The 20,120-nt window shown below is 47.5% G+C and overlaps 1 protein-coding gene across 1 annotated transcript in view; it reads right to left on the bottom strand.

Annotated features, from left to right (window-relative positions):
- The window catches only part of HSPA9 (heat shock protein family A (Hsp70) member 9), a 360,992-nt gene that overhangs the window by 259,858 nt on the left and 81,014 nt on the right, over positions 1-20,120 (bottom strand). The window contains exon 5 of the mRNA XM_078653348.1: positions 19,020-19,144. Coding sequence (XP_078509474.1) covers positions 19,020-19,144 — 125 coding nt within the window. The remainder of the gene's footprint in view (positions 1-19,019; positions 19,145-20,120) is intronic.

Below are 20,120 nucleotides of genomic sequence, written 5' to 3'. Positions count from 1 at the left end.
AAACCGCGCCAAAGGGTGTGTTTGCACACATGTGAACTCAGGCCCCGCCCCCTACCTTCACCGCTGTGCAAACGCGCCCCGTTTTAAGTTGGGGGATTAACTCCCCTAGAATACGGAGGGTCCCTGGGGTGCAACTAGCCCACCATCTACCTCCAGTAAGTGCCACAGAGCTGCGTTGCAAAGAGGTGTAAAAAGGGCCGTGGTCTCAGAACACCTCTCTGCAACGCAGCCCCGTGGCGCATCCTGGAGGTTCCTGGTGGGCTAGTTGGCCCCCAGGGACCCCCAGTATTGAAGGGGAATTAATTCACCCTCTGCAAATGCGCCAGGGGGCGCGTTTGCAGAGTGATGAAAGGAGGGGTGTGGCCTCCGGCACGATGCCGGTCTATTTTTTTTAAGAAGGGGGGCTGTGTAGCCAGGATCCCCCGCCATTATTTTCTGAAAGCCCCAGGGTGGCTGTCCGCGGGGCTGGGGGGGCCTTAGAGCCCCCCACCTAATGTAAAGAAGCTCTGGGGGTGGCGGTACCCGGGGCTGGGGGGGCTTTAGAGCCCCCCCAACTAATTGATATAAACCCCGGGGGTGGCGGTACCCAGGGCTGAGGGGGCCTTAAAGCCCCCCCTACCTAATGTAAATAAGCCCCGGGGGTGGCGGTCCCCGGGGCCTGAGAGCCCCCCCATCTAATTCAAAGAAGCCCCGGGGGTGGCGGTCCCCGGGGCTGGGGGGCCCCTCTAGGCCCCCTTTTACTCAATAAGTATTGCCTTCGGGATTTACAAAGCGCTTTTTTTTTTTAATTTCGGCCGAAATTCGCGCTGGGTGAGCGAATCTCGCCAATTTCTTTCAAGAAATAATGCTTTTTATGGCCCTGGGTGTCCTTGTGGGGCCCCCTGAGCAGGCCTAGGGGGTCAGGATGTTTCTACCCTGCTCCCTTTTTGCGTTCTGCGCATTTGTTTTTCTGCTTTCTTGTGTCTCGGTTCTATCGAGGCACAAGATGGCTGCAAACACTTCCTGGTTTGGATGTTAGCTAATTAGCATACAGCTCGTGCTCAGCAGGCTGCGCGGATCCTGCGCGGCCATAGCTGTATCTATGATTTTACTTTTAATTTTCTCAGGAACTACTGAATGGATTTACACCATTTAACAAATAGGCAGGAGTGTGAACCGAGGGCTACCTCTTTGCCAAATTTGGATTTCCGTTCAGCAGTTAGGGCTGTAGCCGTGATTAACGGTTCCTATGGAAAATTGCTTGGGGAAAACACGTTTTGGGACCCCCCTTTTTTCTCAGCCCCCGCTTGACGAATCGCCCCGAGACTTAAAGGATAGCAGCGGACCGGAGCTGGCAATTATTTTTGAAAATGTTGCGAAGATTCGTCAACCGGCGCCAAAGTTATTTCAAATAGAATGTTGCGGATTTCCTATGGATAATTGGTCCTAACTATAACTACCTACTGGTGACCACCAGTAGGTAATGCACATATTTTTGCAAAAGGAAAAGGTCTTGGCTTATGCAGGATAAAAAAAAAAAAAAAAATTGAGCTCCAATGCCAAAGTTCCTCTTTGGGAGTATTGTTGCGTTTGTACACTGCAATGCAAGTAAATGAAGCGAGGTTTAAGGATCTGGTTCGAAGGATTACACTACAATATATCTAAAGAAACTCCGCCAAAATAGCAGAGGTACAGGGCACGGAGATACAAATTATTCAGTGTGTCTGGCTCTGAAAGAAATGTTGGACAACTCAGTGGGCTTGAAACCCTGTGGCCAAGTTTTCAGTCAACCAAATCAAAAATTCACTTCAATGCAAAACTCCCTCACATGGCAACCTGTCTGGTGGCAGTTCCTAGAAAGCCTGTATTCAGGTAATAGGAGTTACTAGGGATCGGGTAATCTCTCCACCAGGACACTGTTCGGAGACAGGTCAGTTAGAAACCAAAACGGGTTTCAGTTTTATAGGAGTTCCGAGAGGGGTAAAGAGTTTTAATGAGTAGGCATCAACTAGATTCCTGTACGGTACACCCAAGTGGCTTGGATCTCGAAATGGCCCAGCGGTCGTCAAGTTATTCTGGTAATGGAGGGCACCAATACACTGGTACTTGGCTCCCAATGCCAGGCACACTCACAAAGTGAAGGGCTCTAGAGGACTGGCTGGACTTTTATCAAAAGGTAGCACGTAGGTTGCATCCTCACCAGAGGTACAGTAATAAAAAGGGGGGTGGGGGTGTCAATCTCAACCTTCTACCATCAACCAGTGACTTCAAAGCTAGGTATGAGGGGACACTAGCCACCGTTGCCAAGATTTGGGGCAAACTATAGGTGCACTTCATTTCCCTTATTAAAACAAGGGAGAAAGACTCCCAAGGTTGCAGAAAGTTTACTTCACTAAAGCTGGACAAATGTATTTATAATGGTCTGCAGTATGTGGCTGCAAATCACAGCTTGAATCCACCTTTTTCACGATACGAATCAGTCTACTATGGGCAAAGAGGGAGGCTAACTGCAGACAGCAATTTTGTACCAGACCACTGAACTCTGCATAATTACAAGACTATGCTTCTAGTAGCTAGTTTGTACAAGGTCCTATCAGAATGGTCATAACAAAAGGCCTCATCCTGAAAAAGATCTGTTAATATCATTCTGATTTGCTGGTGTCCGTCAATAAAACATTCCTAAGGCGGTTCACAATTCCTCCACTTTGAGGTCTAGGGAGGCATGATCAGCCTTACAATTCGGCAACAAATCTAGATACACACACCTTTAAACAATGCCTTGCAAGACACAGCCATCAGTTGATCTGATGCCAGCATCTCTTAGCACTACCCTATTCAACTTTAACATGGTTTAGTCACCCCAAAAAGCTAAAACAAGTGATGAATAAAGTAGAAGAATCGACTGGCCCGCTCACTATTGCAAGCCAGATTTTATCAGGGCGAGCTATACTTGGGGCCTTCTAGCCTGTTCTGGTGAGCTGTAAAAATAGGTGTTCTGTTTATTCAGAAAGTGAAGGAGCAATTAAGATGCCTTTAAATCTTTATCTAGTCCCATTTGTTCTGTGTTTAGAGACAGAGGTCATAAGTCAGTTTAAGTCTTCTTACAATTACACTTTTCTTTCTGACTGCAGTTCCAGTATTTTGTAAAGTTAACTGTCTGAACATGTTGTACAGAGTGTGAAATATAAGGCTTTAGAGTTAAAATTTGTAATAAGTGAACTGTATAAACATTTCAAAATATATTTCAGTAGTTCTGAAAGCCCAATTTTTTAATTGGGGGATGAAAACATTTTCATAGGAAGAAAACAAATTAAAGAACACTTTATTCAATGATGTGCAAATCATGAATAGGTTTGCTGAAACCCAATTTTCACAGATTTCATACACTATATAGTTTCATAAGTAAAACAGCATGCCAGTGGGAAGATTTTTGGCCATTTCAATGAAATTTTACAGTAAGTGAAAGTGTGCAACCAGATCACGCTTTAGTAATATAGGGCCATATGTAAAAAAAACATTTTAAGATCGCAAACAAACTATTGTAAGAATTGGGTCGTTTGCGATCACAAAAAAATGTTTTTAAGATGTACAAAAGCAAGATTGCGACTTGAGTTTGCAAATCGGTATTTGGAAGGGGCATGTTTAAGGCTTCCCTTTCTGATAACGCTTAGCAGTGGTATGTATGAATGTTTGTCGCAATACAAATATTTTTTTACTGACACCTCAAGTTTGGTGGTAACCATTCCCAAACGGGAAGGGATCCCCATGGAACTCCTTCCCCTTAGTGAATTTTGATAACAATATTTACATTTAATTTTTTTTTCTTTTAAAACACATCGGGTTTACCTTGAAGAAAAAGGTGCTGCATTTGAAAAAGAAAAAAAGTCAGAGTTATTAAAAAGCAATCACAGACATTTCTGGTCTGCTGACACCAGCAGGCCACCATCCCTGTATTGCTGCAAAGCCTAATGGTTCGCAAACTGTGACCTACCTCATTAATATTCATTAAGTATGTCTAATGCGACCCCATTTGGATACCACCATTTCCGACACTTACATTTCTGTACATTAGGACTTTCAATTTCCTAATAGCGATTCGCAAACAATCGCAGTTAGGAAATCACAATCCCTAAATTATCTACATCTGGCCCCATATTTATTAAGAGGGACTTTTTAAGCAAACTGAGAAACAACCATGCCCTAATGGCAATGTGTGGAGAAAATAAAACAGCACACAACGTAAGAGGAGTCTTGGGAGCACGGGTTTATTCAGCCTCGGCATAAACAGCACCAGGAGAGAAGTGCCACTGTAGTCCAAAATCATACATTCCACCACAAAACTTAAGACTCCTCCAAGACCAGATATCATACAGAAACACTGTATGAAATACAATCTCAACATCTCCCCTCCTCCCCCGCACCTCCTCCCACCCAACTTAAACCACAATTCTCTCAGGCAAATCAACAGGATGAAGAAGTGGTGCGTGGTCTTTGGTGACTTGTCACTAGTAGAGCAAATTACACACCCTATGCAGATTTCCTTCTTGGTCACTGGCTGCCCCAGATTACCCTCACGCCATGCACATATGATTTTGATCCTCAACAATGAAGGAGGTATACATTTATCACCCCTCAAGATTGTTATTTTTCTCTAAAGTTAATTCATCTGCAACCTTAAAAAAGGGTTGACTACTTTACTGCAAAACCTCCTCCTTCTCTAAACAGTTACCCAATCATTCTCATCTAAAGCACCTAAGTTGCAAACAGCAGCAATAATGCACTCTTCATCCTCTTCCTGTGCGATGAAGGTCACCTTGACAGGTAATCTGCCCTGATGTTCCTCCCACTTGGAATGTGTTGAATGTTAACATTTTATAGCAATAGTTTTTTTACCTCAGTCTGGCTATTCTAGGTGTGAGATCTTTGACAGCATCCCCACCCTAAAGCGGACCAATGGTTTGTTATCTGTCAACAAACCAAATATTCGTCCCCACACAAATCATGAACTGCTTAACTGCTCAACAGCATGCCAGCAATTCTTTCTCAATGACTGAGAACACCTTTTCATTGTCTCGTAGAGCTCTGGATGCAAAATCCACTGTTCTCTCTACTTCATTTGCTATTTGAGACAAAGTTGCCCCTAAACCGCTTTTGTTTGCATCAACCATGACTAAGCATGGACAGGGAGGGTCCTATCGTGCCCAGATATTTGCGGACCCAATCTCTGCTTGTAAGATAATATAGTTCGACACCATCCCAGCAAACATTTTTGTTTTCACAAAGCTCTAGAATTCCGTCTTACTGGAGAAATCTTTCAATAAACTTACCATAACATTTGCAAACTCCAAAAAGGACTACATTGGCTACTTTTCTCTGGAACGCATAGATATTCTATGCTTGGTTTGCAAATTCACAGTTCAGGTTTGTGATATTAGCCTGTTCAAGTTTTCCTACCACAAACTGCATTGTTTCATTCAGCTCTTGAATGTTCCTAGCCTGTATCTATAAGACCAGAACAGGAGGGAAGTCCTTTTCCTACCTCAAACCAGGCCTGGAACGACATCCCCCTCCGCCAAACCCCCACACTGCCACAGTTCAGGAAAGACCTCAAGACCTGGCTCTTTAGATGACCCAGTCACGCTACAGAGTAACCCCAAACCCCCTTCAGCACCTTGAAATGCTCGAGGGGGAGTAGTCACGCTTTACAAACCCCTGAATGATTGAATGAATAAGACCACATGTTGACTCTTAATATAGTATACCAAAATGAGTTATGGTGTGTAAAGAGTCCAGGTATCCACAATGAGTGGATAGGGGCTTGCTCTGACAATCCAAAGGTGCTCTACCTAGGCTAGAGTAGTTTAGCAGCCTTAGGTTTATGCGAGAGGAGTGTTAGCCATTTGTTGCACAGTCAATAAATGATGCACACACTCAAAAAGGCGATCCATAATAATTTAGTCAAACTACTATTTTTATACAGATTTTGAAACCAAGATATAGGAAGCTGGCTCTGTATATACTATACCAAAGTATGGTATAGTATGCACAGAGTCCAGTGGAACCACAAAGGTAGGCAGAGGTAAAAGTAGATAGCACCTTACTCTCTATTTGTGGTAGTGTGGGCGCGCAGCAAGGCTTCATAAGAGGGTACTTAGGCACTGTAATTGCAGTGCTGCCATTAAAAGTATATGGTGCTGGGAGTTTGCCATTACGAAATCCACAACACCATAATGGCTAAGACTGGGAAGTTTGGTATCAAACTTCTCAGCACATTAAACCCACACTGATGCCAGTGTGGGATTTAATGTAAAATGTACACCAGAGGGCATCTTTGAGATATCCCCCGATACTTGATCAACTAGTAGTGACCTGACTGACTGTCTATCTAGGCTGTCACCACCAGACATAATTCTGGATCATTGGGTGGAGAGCTGCTGCTCTCGGGGGCCTGAAACAATGCACATCCTGGGATGAGGTGCCAAGCCTCCTCCAAAAGGATGGGCAAGGTTTTCGAAGGAGAAGCTTCAAAGGCTGCCGCCTTTGTGAGCCTCTCCAGACCATTTGCTGCTTTCAGCAACGGGTGCCCCCTGGTTCTACCCCCCACTTTAGGCGGGAGAACCGGCAGGACAAACAAGTGAGAAAGAGGTGTCCACCTCTGCCAACTCCACCCCTCAGGTGGCGGAGGCGAGGTGAAGCACAACCTCGAGTCCCTGCCATCTTGACGATGGGGCACCCAGACAACCAGAGACAAGCTCCTGCCCCCCTCCCACTGGAGAGTGGCAGAATAGGGGGTGTACCCACCCCAGGGAAGGGACCCATTGGTCCCTGCCCTTTACCTACCTGTAACGCCCCTAAATTTAGTATTTAGGGGGCACCCTGAACCTTCCTTCCGCAGATCCAGAAACGACAAGAAAAGATATGGACGAAGAGCCGTGCAGAGCTAACAAGAGAACGACGCCCACTGACTTGGCCCCAGCCCTACAGGCCTGTCTCCCCTCGAACCTCCTGCGAAATCCCGGTGTGTCCTGCAGCCAGCAACCTCAAAAACCCCAGAGGACCTGCCTGCCTTCACTTCAAAGACTGAATCTCCCGTAACACCTGACTTGTTCAAACTGCAGCTTCTGGTGCAAGCCAGAGACTGCGAATCCAGCCCACTCTGCACCCGCCGAAACCAAACCGACAGAGTGGAAAAACACGATGGTGGTCACCCCGGCGATCCGGAACAGAGATCCGGCGACCCCTGACATGCCTCAAGCCTCCAGGCGATGCCTGCAGCCTCAATCCAGAGGACCACCCTACCGCGACCAGAGCGGGTTAGAAAATCAGACATCCCAAGGCACCCCTGCACCCAATGCCCCGCAGGCTTGTGTGCCCAAATCAACGGTGCCTAACCAACCCACAGCATCCCAACTTACCCCTCGAAGTGGTGGTCGCACCCAGAATATCCTCGTCCCCGAGCCTGCAGTGTTTCTTTGTGTCGGAGGTTCTCCATTGAAAACAGGGAACCCAACCTCAAAACAGCACCCTGCACCCAGCCACCCTAGTGCTGCTGAGGGTGCACCTTCGGCGCTACTTTGGTCCCCAACTTACCCTGTGCTAAACCCTAGGAGCTTTGCTCCCACAACCTCGTGGCCTGCTTGCCAGCAGCCACCAACCAGAGGTCCCCTATCCACCCATTGGATAACATTGGGCCTCAACAATCTGCACCCGGCCGTCCTAGTGCCGCTGAGGGTGCAACAACAGTGCATCACTGACCCTGGGAGACCCCGGAGTCTAACCCCAGAACCTTAACTCCCACAGTCGTTTACTTACCTGTGAATCGTTAACCTGTTTTCCTTCCATAGGATAACATTGACACTTTCTACAAAAAAAGTGTGGAGTTTTGAAAACTGAAAATATTCTTTAAAAATCATGCGAATAACCAAAACGTAATTACTTACCTGTTTCTAGACAATGTTCCAGTGCTGAATGAATATGCTACTTACCAGTATGCATCTGTTCTTGGCATGTAGGGCTGCTAACATTCATGGGCATCGGCTCCATCCCCAGATTGTTTTTAGCCATTGTGGCAGAGATGGAGTGTAAAGTGTAAAGGATGTCCATGCTAATGATTGAATACAAGAGTATGTCTGCAGCTGCGACAGGCACCGGGGAGGAGGGTGGGCGATATGAATGTTAGCAGCCCTACATGCCAAGAACAGATGCATACTGGTAAGTAGCATATTCAGTTCGAGGCATGTGGGCTGCTAAATTCATATCTTTTGCATAGAATATATAGCAGTCCCTCCGTTAGCGGCGGTTGCCCGTGCCAGCTGCAGAAACCTGAAAAAGTGTTTTGAGAACAGCCTGTCCTACAGCTGCTTGCTGCTTGGAATGTACATCAACACAGTAGGTATGTGGAGTAACCCACGTGGCTGCTCTGCAAATGTCTTCTAAAGGAATGTTCCCCAGGAAAGCCATAGATGCCCCCAATTTGCGTGTGGAGTGTGCCCTTGGGGGTATTGTCAAGGTACGTTTTGCCTTTTGATAACATATTTGGATGCACTTAACAATCCACCTGGCTATTCCTGCTTTGGAAATAGGGTTGCCCTTGTGCTGTGGCGAGAAGGCAACAAAAAGCTGCTTTGTTTTCCTAAAGTGTTGTGTCCTGTCAATGTAGTACATCAACGCCCTCCTGACATCCAAAGTATGAAGCATTCTTTCCGCCACCGTTTGTGGGTTTTGGAAGAATGCCGGCAAGTCAATAGTTTGGTTGAGATGAAACTGTGACACCACCTTTGGAAGGAATTTGGGGTTAGTACGTAGTACCACCCTATTTGGATGAATCTGAATGAATGGCTCTTGGATTGTGAGCGCTTGTAGCTCACTAACACGCCTCAGTGACGTAATAGCTATTAGGAAAGCTACTTTCCACGTTAGGAACTGGAGTTCACACGAGTGTAGTGGCTCAAAAGGTGGTCCCATCAGTCTGGTGAGGACCACATTGAGGTTCCACACCGGAGCTGGCGGTGTTCTTGGGGGAATGACTCGTTTCAGGCCTTCAAGAAAAGCTTTAATGGCAGGCACCCTGAAGACAGAGAGATGCTGCCTATTCTGAAGATAAGCCGCTATGGCGGATAGATGTATCCGAATGGAAGTGTACGCTAGATTGCACTTGTAAAGATGTAACAGATAGCAAATGATGTTAGGGATAGATGCATCTAGCGGGTTGATGTTATCGGCTGTACAGTAAATGACAAAACGCTTCCATTTTGCAGCATAGCATGCTCTGGTAGTTGGCTTTCTTGCCTCCTTGATGATGTCCATGCATTCTGGAGGTAGGTGAAGGTATCCAAACTCTAGGACTTCAGGAGCCAGATCGCCAGGTTGAGCTGTTGCGGATCTGGATGCTGAATGTCTCCATGGTTCTGCGTCAAAAGTCTGGGCGTGAGGCGCAGCCTTTGATGCGGCACCACCGAGAGTTCGAGGAACGTGGTGTACCATGCTTGGCGCGCCCACGTTGGAGCAACCAGGATGAGAGTCATCGAGTGCTGCCTTAGCTTTCTTGCCACCAGCGGTATCAGAGGGGCTGGCGGAAAAGCGTACGCAAATCTGCCTGACCAGTTCATCCATATCGCATTCCCTTGCGACTGTGGGTGAGGGAACCTGGCGGCAAAGTGTTGGCATTTTGCGTTTTCGTTTGTGGCAAACAGGTCTATCTCCGGATGACCCCACTGCTGGAAGTACGGGTGGAGTACAGATGGGTGTAACTCCCACTCGTGCATTTGATGGCTGTATCTGCTGAGCAGATCCGCCATCTGATTGTCCTTGCCCGGGAGGTGTTCTGCCATGAGGAAAATGTTCCTCTGAATGGCCCACTTCCACATGCCCCGAGCCAGATGAGACAGCTGTGGCGAGTGGGTGCCCCCCTGCTTTTGAATGTAGTACATCGCGGTCATGTTGTCCGTACGGACTAACACTACCTTGTTGCACAGATGTACAATGAAGGACTTGAGTGCCATGAAGATTGCCATCAGTTCCAGATAGTTGATGTGCATCTTCCGTTGCTGCGTCGTCCATAGTCCCTGCACCGTGTAAGTGAGCAGATGAGCTCCCCATCCCTGGAGAGATGCGTCCGTTGTCAGGATAATCTGTGGCACTGGCTCCTGGAACAGTCGGCCCTTGCAAAGGTTGTGTGGAGTCCACCAATGCAGAGAGTCGTATGCCCGACTGGTAACCAACACTAGGTCTGTCAATTGTCCCTGAGCCTGTGTCCACTGATTTGCTAAGCACTCCTGGAGCGGACGCATATGTAGACGTGCGTGAGGGACTATGAAGATGCAGGAGGCCATCATGCCAATCAACTGCATGAACACTCTCGCTGGAAGCGAGTGTTGTGGTCTGAACTTTTGGATTAGCGACTGCATGCTGTCTATCCTGACTTGGTTTGGCTGGGCCATGGCCGTCAGGGTATTGATTGTCGCACCTAGAAACTGCCGGACATGCGCCGGCTGAAGATGCGACTTTGGGTAGTTCAACGAGAAGCCCAGATCGTGAAGGAGGTGGATGGTAGTTGACATGTCCGCGGCGCACTGTTGTTCCGACTTGGCTTGAACGAGCCAGTCGTCTAGGTAGGGGTAGACATGGATGTTCTGCCTCCTGAGGTGCGCCGCCACTGTCGCCAGACACTTGGTAAACACTCTTGGGGCTGTGGTCACTCCGAAGGGTAGGACCTTGAACTGATAATGTTTGCCTTGGATAGTGAATCTGAGGTATTTTCTGTGGGACGGGTGTAGTGGAATGTGGAAATAAGCATCCTTGAGGTCTAAGGTTGCTAAGAAGTCCCCTTGTTTTAACAAGGGAAGAATCTGTTGCAGTGTAAGCATATGGAAATGTTCTGATAGTATATACAGGTTGAGAGGACGCAGATCCAGAATGGGTCTGAGAGATCCGTCCTTCTTTGGAATAAGGAAGTACAGGGAATATACCCCTGTGCCCTCCTCCTCCACCGGCACGAGCTTGATTGCACCTTTTTGCAGCATCACCACTACTTCCTGCTGCAATAAGTGCAAATGCTCTGCGGACATAGGCCGTTGCCTTGGTGGAATGTTGGGTGGAGTGGACTGTAATTCTAGACAATAACCGTACTGGACAAGTTGTCGCACCCACCTGTCTGTGGTGATGTTTCTCCAGACGGGCAGGAACTGCTGTAGTCTCCCCCCGACAGGTGTTAAGTGGTCGGGGGGCAGTGACAGAGAGTCACTGTTTGTTTGGAGCAGAGGAGCGGGAGTTGTTGTTTCCTCTGCCACGTCCTTTGGTACTGTTTCCTCGGTAACCCCCTTTGTTCTGCTTGGGGTACGAGGATTGTGCTCCACCTCTGGAGAATTGTGACTGTTGACCCATCTGTCCTCTGGTGACTCCACGTGCACCTGAGCGACGAAAATTGTTGCCACGGAACTGTTGTGATTGTAGGGCCCCCATAGACTTAGCAGTTTCGTTGTCTTTCTTAATCTTTTCGAGGGTGGTGTCAACATCAGGACCAAACAGTCTATCAGGATTGACGGGCTGATTGAGTATGGTTGTTTGAATGTCCGGTTTAAACCCCGATATGCGGAGCCACGCTTGGCGTCTGAGCATGACGCTAGTGTTAATAGCCCTAGCTGCTGTGTCTGCTGCATCAAGTGCACACTTTATGGCCGCGTTGGAGATTAGTTTTCCCTCCTCTATAAGCAGTTTGGTAGCCTCTTGGAACTGCGGAGGCAGGTGTTGTAAAACTTGCTCTAGGGTGTCGTAATGCGCCCTATCATAACGTGCCAATAGTGCTTGTGTATTTGCAATACGCCAGAAATTGGCAGCCTGCGCAGCTACCCTTTTGCCCCCTGCCTCCAGCACTTTTGACTCCTTGTCTGGGGGAGGAGCTTCACCCGTTGTTTGGGAGTTCGCCCGTTTGCGGGCATTTGCGACCACAAGGGAGTCAAGTGGCAACTGTCCCCGAATGTATGCCGGGTCTGCAGGCGCTGGTCTGTACTTCTTCTCGATGCGAGGATTGACCACCCTCGCCCTGGTTGGTTCTTTACAGATGTCCGCAGCATGTTTAAGGACTCCTTTGAGCATAGGCAGTGTCTTTACTGTCCTTTCAGAGACTGAAAAAGTGTCAAATAGAAAGTCTTCTTCAACTGGGTCAGCATGCATGTCCACATCATGATTAGCAGCTGCCCGTTCAATGAGTGCGTGAAAACCTGCAGAATCTTCTGTTGGGGATGCACGTGCAATGAAAGGCTGTGGGTCCTGCCCCACATTCTGGGTGTCTTGGTCACCTATGTCGTCATAGGAATCCTGCTGTGCATCAGGGTCATTGATGGGGAAAGTGTATTGGTCATCTTCTCCATATCCTTCACCCTCAGAGTTCTGGGGAAGGTGTTGGGCTCCTTCTAGGAGGAGGCTGTATAGGTTCCATCAGGGCTGAAGCGTCTTGAGCAAGCCGTTTCTTCTTTAGTGGGATGACATAAGAGTCCACTGGCTGTGAAGTGATCTTTCGTTTGTAAAGGGTCAATTTGCCCGTGTCTGCGTCGATAAAACGCTCAGAATCTTCTTCTGAGTCGAGTAGTCGACCTGAAAGTGCTCCAGACGTTGATGATTCCGACGTCTTTGGCGCCGATTTTGTGGTAAAGGCCTTCGGTGCCTCCTTTGGCGGCAGAAGGAATAGAAGTTTGCCTGCAGGCTTTGCCGGCAAGTCCATCGGCTTCTGGTGCGACGGCGTCGGAGCCGGCGTTGCAGAGGCCATCTCCCGAATCCTCTGTAGTGAAGAGGCGATGGGGGACGCGTCACTTACAGCGACACTTGGCACCGACGAGGAGGCCTTCACCTTGCCCTCGGATCCGACGTCTTGTAGGCCCTTGTGAGTCTTAGACGTGGATGCTGCAGCCGTGGACACAGAGTCTTTGGACCGATGTGTTGAGCTTCCAGCTTTCGATCCGTGTAATTTTGCAGGCTCCGTTTCCACCCCGCGTCCGACTAACGATGTCCCAGTCGGCACCGGAGTCTTGTCGCTGGCTTTGGTGGGCTTAGACGGTGTCGCACTTGTCGACCCGTGCCGAACTCCCTTCTTAGAGGAAACCTCCTCCGCCGACGACGATTTCGACACCGTCGAATCGACAGTTTTCTTCGACTTCTGTGGACCGGAGGTCGACGGAGTCGATGAGGCAGCAGGTTTTGGTGTTTTTGGTGGAGCGGCCGCCATCTTAGGAACGCTCGAATCCGTAAGTTTCGGTTTCTGTTTCGGGTCGGCCATTTTAGGTGTAGTCGATACCGCTTGTTTCTGTTTCGGTTTCGATACGGGCTTCGCAGCAAGTATGTCCGTGGCCGGGCCTGAGGGCGGGGCCGTGGCTTGCGGTGCGGGGTCTTGGGTAAGGCCGACTGGCGATCCCGTGACCCGAGCCTGATCCGTGTAACCTTCGGGGCATAGCTCATCCCCTGAGCTATCTTCCGCGGCCCCATAAACTTCTTCGACGTCCCCTACCTCGTCGACGTATTCAAGACCTTGACCCACGACTCCGTCGCCGTCTTCCGGATCCGCCTCGATGTCCGTCGCGGGCGGTGAGATTTGAAGATGATGGCTCTGGCCCTCCTCTTCTTGGTCGCCGAAGATGTTTTCTGGATCCGGGGCCGCTGTTCTGGCCTCAAGGCGCACCGCGCGCCGAAGTTTGAGTGTCTTTTTTGACCTGAATCTGGAGCAGGCCATGCATTGGTCCTCGTTGTGGTCCGGCGAGAGGCACTTGTTACAGACCGGGTGCACATCGATATGTGGGTATTTCGACCCACAGACGGGACAGTATTTAAACGGGCTCCGCTCCATGCTGAAAAGTTGCGGTCGTGTTGCGATGAGAAGGCCTCGATGTCCGAAGAGTGATACGACTCCGCAGATTCCGACTCAAAGAGACGGAAGAACTCGAGACCGTGCGCAAACAATACCGATGCAAAGAATATAAGGCCTTTTGGCCGTAAAAAGCTAGTTTTTCTCGGTTCCGACAGAGACGTCGAGACCGCATCCGAACCCAATGGCGGAAAAAAACAATCTGGGGATGGAGCCGATGCCCATGCGCACTGTAGTCCAGGGAAGGAGCCACCTATCTCAGGATACTTCGAAGACTCTTCCAGGACAACAATGTGCGATCATCCGGACCCAACACTAGGCGGCGATCTAATGCAAAAGATATGAATTTAGCAGCCCACATGCCTCGAACTCTAGGTATCCAGCACAGAGTTAGAAAAGTAACGTAAAAAGTAACTTACCTGCAATTTACTGAAAAATCCTATTCATTTAATGTACTGTATTTGCTTAGTGTTGCATACTACTGCTCCCCTGTAAAATCAAACAAAGTAGAATTTCTATTGCATTGTCAAACTGTTCTATATCCAGTAACCTATTACTGAAAAGTATTTAATGCTTACCAGTACAAGGCTTGCTTGGTTCTAAAAATATACAACATCCGAAGAGCGACCACCGGGGGCAGATCGTTCTCCCACCTTGCCGCCAATTCCTGAAACGCCCTCCTCTTCCTCCTACGGCAAACCCAGGATCTTTTAACCTTCAGGAGGCTACTCAAGACCTGGTTTTTCGAGCAATAGCAGACCCCTCCCCCCTCAGCGCCTTGAGACCCTCACGGGTGAGTAGTGCGCTCTACAAATGTTTGATTGTTTGAGTATATTTTTATACAACACACAATAGGCCTAGAGTTCAGTTCTTGAGTGTGTGAATTCATTTGCGGACTGAGTGTGTACATCAAATGCTTAACACTGTCCTCCGATCCTGCCTTACTGCTCGACCAAGCTACCACTATTAGAGAGTAAGGTTCTATCTAACTTTAACCTCTGCCTACCTCTGGAGACATTTGGACTCTATATACACTATACCTCATTTTGGTGTGGTATATATAGAGCCAATTTCTTACAGTAAACTTTTATGCAATACTTTTAAATGACTGGCAAAAGGTTTGTATGGCAAACAACAGTACTTTATATGTGCATGAAATGCTTTTCAGTACAGAAAAAGATACTTTGTATTCAGGAACACACTTGGAACAACACAGTGAGTGACTATTGCAATCCTATGGGAGGAAAGACCTGCGAGTGACTTACAGGTAAGTAAACAGTTTTTAGATTCAGTCTCCAGGGGCTTTGGTCAACACTGGGCCTGGGTCGGACAAAGGTAGGCACTGCACCACCAGTGGCATTGGGGCAGCCTGGTGCAGAGGTCACTAGGCCCAATGATATCCTAGAGGCTGGGGGCACCTCTAAGAGGTACCAATTTGAGGTAAGTACCTGTGGCTCAGGGACACAGGCCCTGGGGGTTTAAGGTCAACACTGAAGGGGCCTCCAAACAGCACGGAGACTACACCACCAACAGCCCTGGGGCGGCCGGGTGCAGAGTGCAAAAGAGGAGTCCAGGACCCAGCTGAAACCAATGGAGATCGTGGGTTGGGGAAAACACCTGCAGGCTTGGTTTGGAAGGCTGGCTGAAGGAATCCAACAACTGGAGAGGGAAGTTGGATAGTGGGGGGATGCCCGGACACAGTCAGTTGGGGACTCCTAGGCCTGGGGGCTGCAGGTGCAGGGGTGTCTGGTTTCTCTCACCAGATAAGATCGCAAGGACCCTCAGGTTGAGGCTGCAGGTGCTGTATGGAAGGTCAGGAGAGGTCATCCAACGCTGGATTCCAGGTCAGGATTGACAGGGAGATTTCACTGGGTCGGTGGACCACCTGGACTAAGACTGTGGGCGTCTGGTGCAAGTTTTGCAGATTCACCGGGATCCGAAGTCCTTGTGTTGGTTTCTTGCTGGACAAATACAGTCTTTGTTGAAGGAAGCACAGTTCCCCGGAGGCTCTTGGGAGGTTGCTGGCTGCGGACACCAGCGGTTTCTTGGAGAAGGGTTGCTGGAGGAGGAGACAGGCCGGTAGTCATTTTCTGCACAGCTCTTTGGTCCTTCGTAGGTCATCGAATCTGAGGAACAAGGTTCAAGGGAGCCCTTAAATACTATAAGGACGTTACTGAGGTTGGGGCAGTAGCCAATGGCTACTGTCCCCTAAGGTGACTACACCCATTGGGTACCCCTTCCTATTGGGCATAATTCTCCAATTGCAGATGGAGAATTTCTAAGAAAGGGGTTCACCTCCGCTCCTGTTGGCCCTAGGGGTGTGCCAGGCGGAGTTGGACACTCCTACGCTGCTACTAATTTTCCCACCTGTACAGCGGCCAAAAGTGGCGCTTGGACGTGGGTGCAGGCATCTCCACTGGTTGGAGCGGCCCAAATCAGCACATCACAAGTTGAGAGCCTTTGAGGCTCATCTCCAAGAGTTGCTGTTCCTGTCAGGGGAGGTGTGAAGCACGTTCACCCAGAGCAGGCTTTTGTTTCAGGCCTCAGAGAGCACAAAGGCTCTCACCCCATGAGGTCAGAAACCAGTCTGGTGGTGTCTGGCTGGCAGAGACCAGTCAGCCAATACACTAGAAGTTGGTCGTTTTTCAGTGTATATCTCCAAGATAACCTCAGAGTGGATTTAATAAATCCCACACTGGCAGTGTAGGTTTATTATGCTGAGAGGTTTGGTACCAAACTTCCCAGCTTTCGGTAAAGCAATCATGGAGCTGTGGAGTTAGTTTGACAAACTTGCAGCCCATGTACTCAAAATGGCTTCACTGCAATTACAATGTCTGTGAATGGCACAGACACTGTAGGGCTATATTGCTCCTACAACTATGCCCTCACCTGTTGGATGGTGCACCCTGCCTTAGGGCTGTGAAGCCTGATCGAGGGGTGACTGACCATGTCATAGACAGTGTGTGGTGGGCATGGCACAGCGATAAATGCCATGTAGACTCTTCAGTTTGGTCTGCTCCAAAACACGCAGCCTGCAATGGCAGTGTCTGGGTGTTAAGGTGCGAGGTCTCTCTGGTCAAAAGGCTCTTGGTACCAAGGGTACCTTTCATAAGGGACTAACATGTGGCCCAGAGGTGTGCCAACTGTGGAAATAAAGGTGCAGTTTTGTGAAGGAACACAGGTGCCAGGGTCTGGCTAGCATAGTCCCAGCACACACAGCGTCAAGTTAGCATCAGTTATCTGACAAAACGTTAGGGAGTAACCATGCAACAATTACTACATTTATCAATACAAAACTTTTGATACCAAACACTCTGTTTCAGTGAAGCCATCATGTAGCTGGGGTACTTTTTTTCACCAGTATCCAGTACATATCCTGAAGATGGCCTCCCTCTTCACTTGCAATGTCGTGAGTCGACCTAACATCGCAGGGGCATGCAGATACGTCCAAACATGTAATACAATGCACCCTGCCTTAAGGATGTAAGGCAAGCTGTAGGGTTGTCTGCACCATGTCACGCAGCCTGCAAAAGCACACAAGTGTAGTGAGGGGTCCCTTAGGGTGGCACAAGACATGCTGCATCGCTTAGGGACCCTCTTTAGTATCCGGGCCCTAGGTATCACAGCTACCATCTACTAGGGACTTACAGGGGTGATAAAGGCATTGCCAACTGGGGAACAATTGTACAGTTTTGGGAAAGAGCTCTGGCACAGGGGACCTGATTAGCAGGAACCCAGTGCACTTTCAGTTGAAATCACATCGTTTACCAGGCAAAAAAGAGGGGGGGGGGGGCGGGAAGGGTAGCCATGTTTAAAAAGGGCACTAAACTACATATGCTCAACAAAACCTCAAAATAAAACAAATGGGGGCTGAATGTCTAAGTAATTAACCATCAATCATTTATAAAAAAGGTTTGCTACATATGGAAATGTTTACTCGCCAGCATAGCAGCCTTTTTTACGACTTTTCACACAGCCAACAAGCACGTAAATCTTAAAATAACCCTCGTTAAAGAAGAATCCGTGTTTACTGCTTACAGTACGTGTTGGCATATACACAACTAGTCAGATCAGCACGAAAATACAGCAAAATATGCCACCTGACAAAATATGAAAATAAACTCCTGAAGGAAGTATTTTAAATTAATTTTTCTTATACCGAAGTTTTGTCATCAAGATCCAATCAAGATCGAATCAAACTCAATTGATGAATATCATTTTTGTAGAAAGAATTTGAGGGAAAAACAAAAAGACAAAAAAAAAATATATAAGCACTTATTCTGTGCTACTGTATTAAAAACCACACAATAAGAATTAGAAGTGTCTGCTATATTTGAATTTGCAAAATGTCGTGTGGTGAACAATACGACTCAGCTTGCAACCAAAATCTTAAAGAGTAAAAATACAAAGGATTTCAATATAAATAGTTCTACTTATATAGGCTGATGTATGTAAATGTACACATAATAGCCCGTACAGAGTAGAGGATCTTAAATGTCCTACCTATTTTGTTCTACATGACAAAATAGGTCAGTGCCAAGATGTTTGTACTGCATACCTCATATCTAGCTTAGTCAGAAAATATCGGCATTAACTAACTTTGCTACTTTAAATTAATTCAACGTATCAAACATGGTCATGGATTCAGAAGGCACGTTAAAGAAAGCTCCTCCTAAGAGCAGGATTGTTGATTTAAATAATCTTTCAAGAGTATGAAATCAACTTGGCTTTGAATTCAGCAAACCAACACAATTGTCACTTCTCTTGGAAAGAAGGGCAACATAAGCATTGCCTTCCCCAATATTGCGTTTGACGTAAAGCAATTTTTATTTTCGTAGTTGGGTGCAGCTCTAGAAAAGGCAAGTGGATAAAAAAATGAAGGTTACAAGGAAAATGTAAGAAGGGGAAAAAAATAAACCACAAGGTAGAGAATGTGGAGTGGTAAAATTAAATAAAATGGTATAATACAATAACGAAAATAGCTTAGTTGGTGAACTTTCAAATAGGCCAGAAAAAAGGTTGTCCAGGAGGGGTTAAGTCTTCAACAGACTTTGGAAAAAACTGCAATGCTAAGGTGGCACAAAGTTCCCTCTCTTGATGCCACTGTATATTTAACCACAAAATAGTGTAATTAAATGCTGGGAGCTTACTTTGCTCAAAGCACATACATGTATTATTTTGTACCTACCTGCAGTCTCTTTCATTTTAACCAGCACAAAGGCACCAACTTGACTTGGAGAATACATTTTTCCATGTGCTTCAACCCAAGCATCTCCATTAGAGGCGCGAACAATTTTGAACGGAACATTTTTACTGTAAGGGAAAAAACAGACAGTCATTTCTTAATCAGAAAGGTTGAAGTTGAGTTACAACAAGCACCAAATTACCAAAAATTTTTTGGTTAATTAACAGGCATGCATCTTTTTGGCCGTACATGTAGAAACTGAAGCGTGAAGTAAAAACACAAAATCTCTTAACGGGCAATAACACATTAGTCAGCACGCTGGCACCCAAACCAAGACTATATAGCTTGCCCAATAGTAAATTGAAAAATAGAGTCGGTGGACTTGCTGACCTACAGGCCTGCCACATGCACTTCTTTTCTACAATCAAAGCACAGGGATATTAAGTGATTTGCCCAGAATCCCAGGATGTTCAGCATCATTGCGGGGACTCAAACCCAGTTCCCCAGATTTGAGGTTGACTGCTCTAGCTGTTAGGCCAGTGCCTAACAAAAATCTGGGGAACTGGGTTATAGTCTCCGCAATGACGCGGAGCATCCTGTGATACTGGGCAAATAACTTAATCTCCCCTTGCCTAACAAAAATGAATGTGTCCTCATGTAATGCAACTGGTGCTGTGTAAAGTGCTCCGATACCCAATTCAGGTCAAGTTTGCGCTATGTAAAACTCTGTAAAATAAAATAAAAAATAAAAAAAAAGTATAGAGGGAGCCCAAGGTAGGAGATATCGACGAGGCAGAATGGAGGGAGGCGCTAGCTTCCCCTAAGGAGGCTGCTAATCCATCTAGGCTCAGACTAGTGCAGCTTAAAATACTGCACCGTACATACTATACTAGGGCACTTCTACACTAAATAGGAAGGGGCGGACACGCTGCACTGTCTTAGGGAGTGTGGGGACACGGGATCGTTCTACCACACTATCTGGAGTTGCCCCGTGATTGTGGGCTATTGGATGGCGGTAATGAGGACACTCTCCCAGGTTACGCAAATCACTGTACTGCCAAGCCCAAGATGCTGCCTACTTAACATATGGGACCCAACGGACTT

Source organism: Lissotriton helveticus, chromosome 7, assembly GCF_964261635.1.
Source record: "Lissotriton helveticus chromosome 7, aLisHel1.1, whole genome shotgun sequence".
NCBI lineage: Eukaryota > Metazoa > Chordata > Amphibia > Caudata > Salamandridae > Lissotriton > Lissotriton helveticus.
Note: the sequence above shows the minus strand (reverse complement) of the source record. Positions and strands in the feature narration are given on the sequence as shown.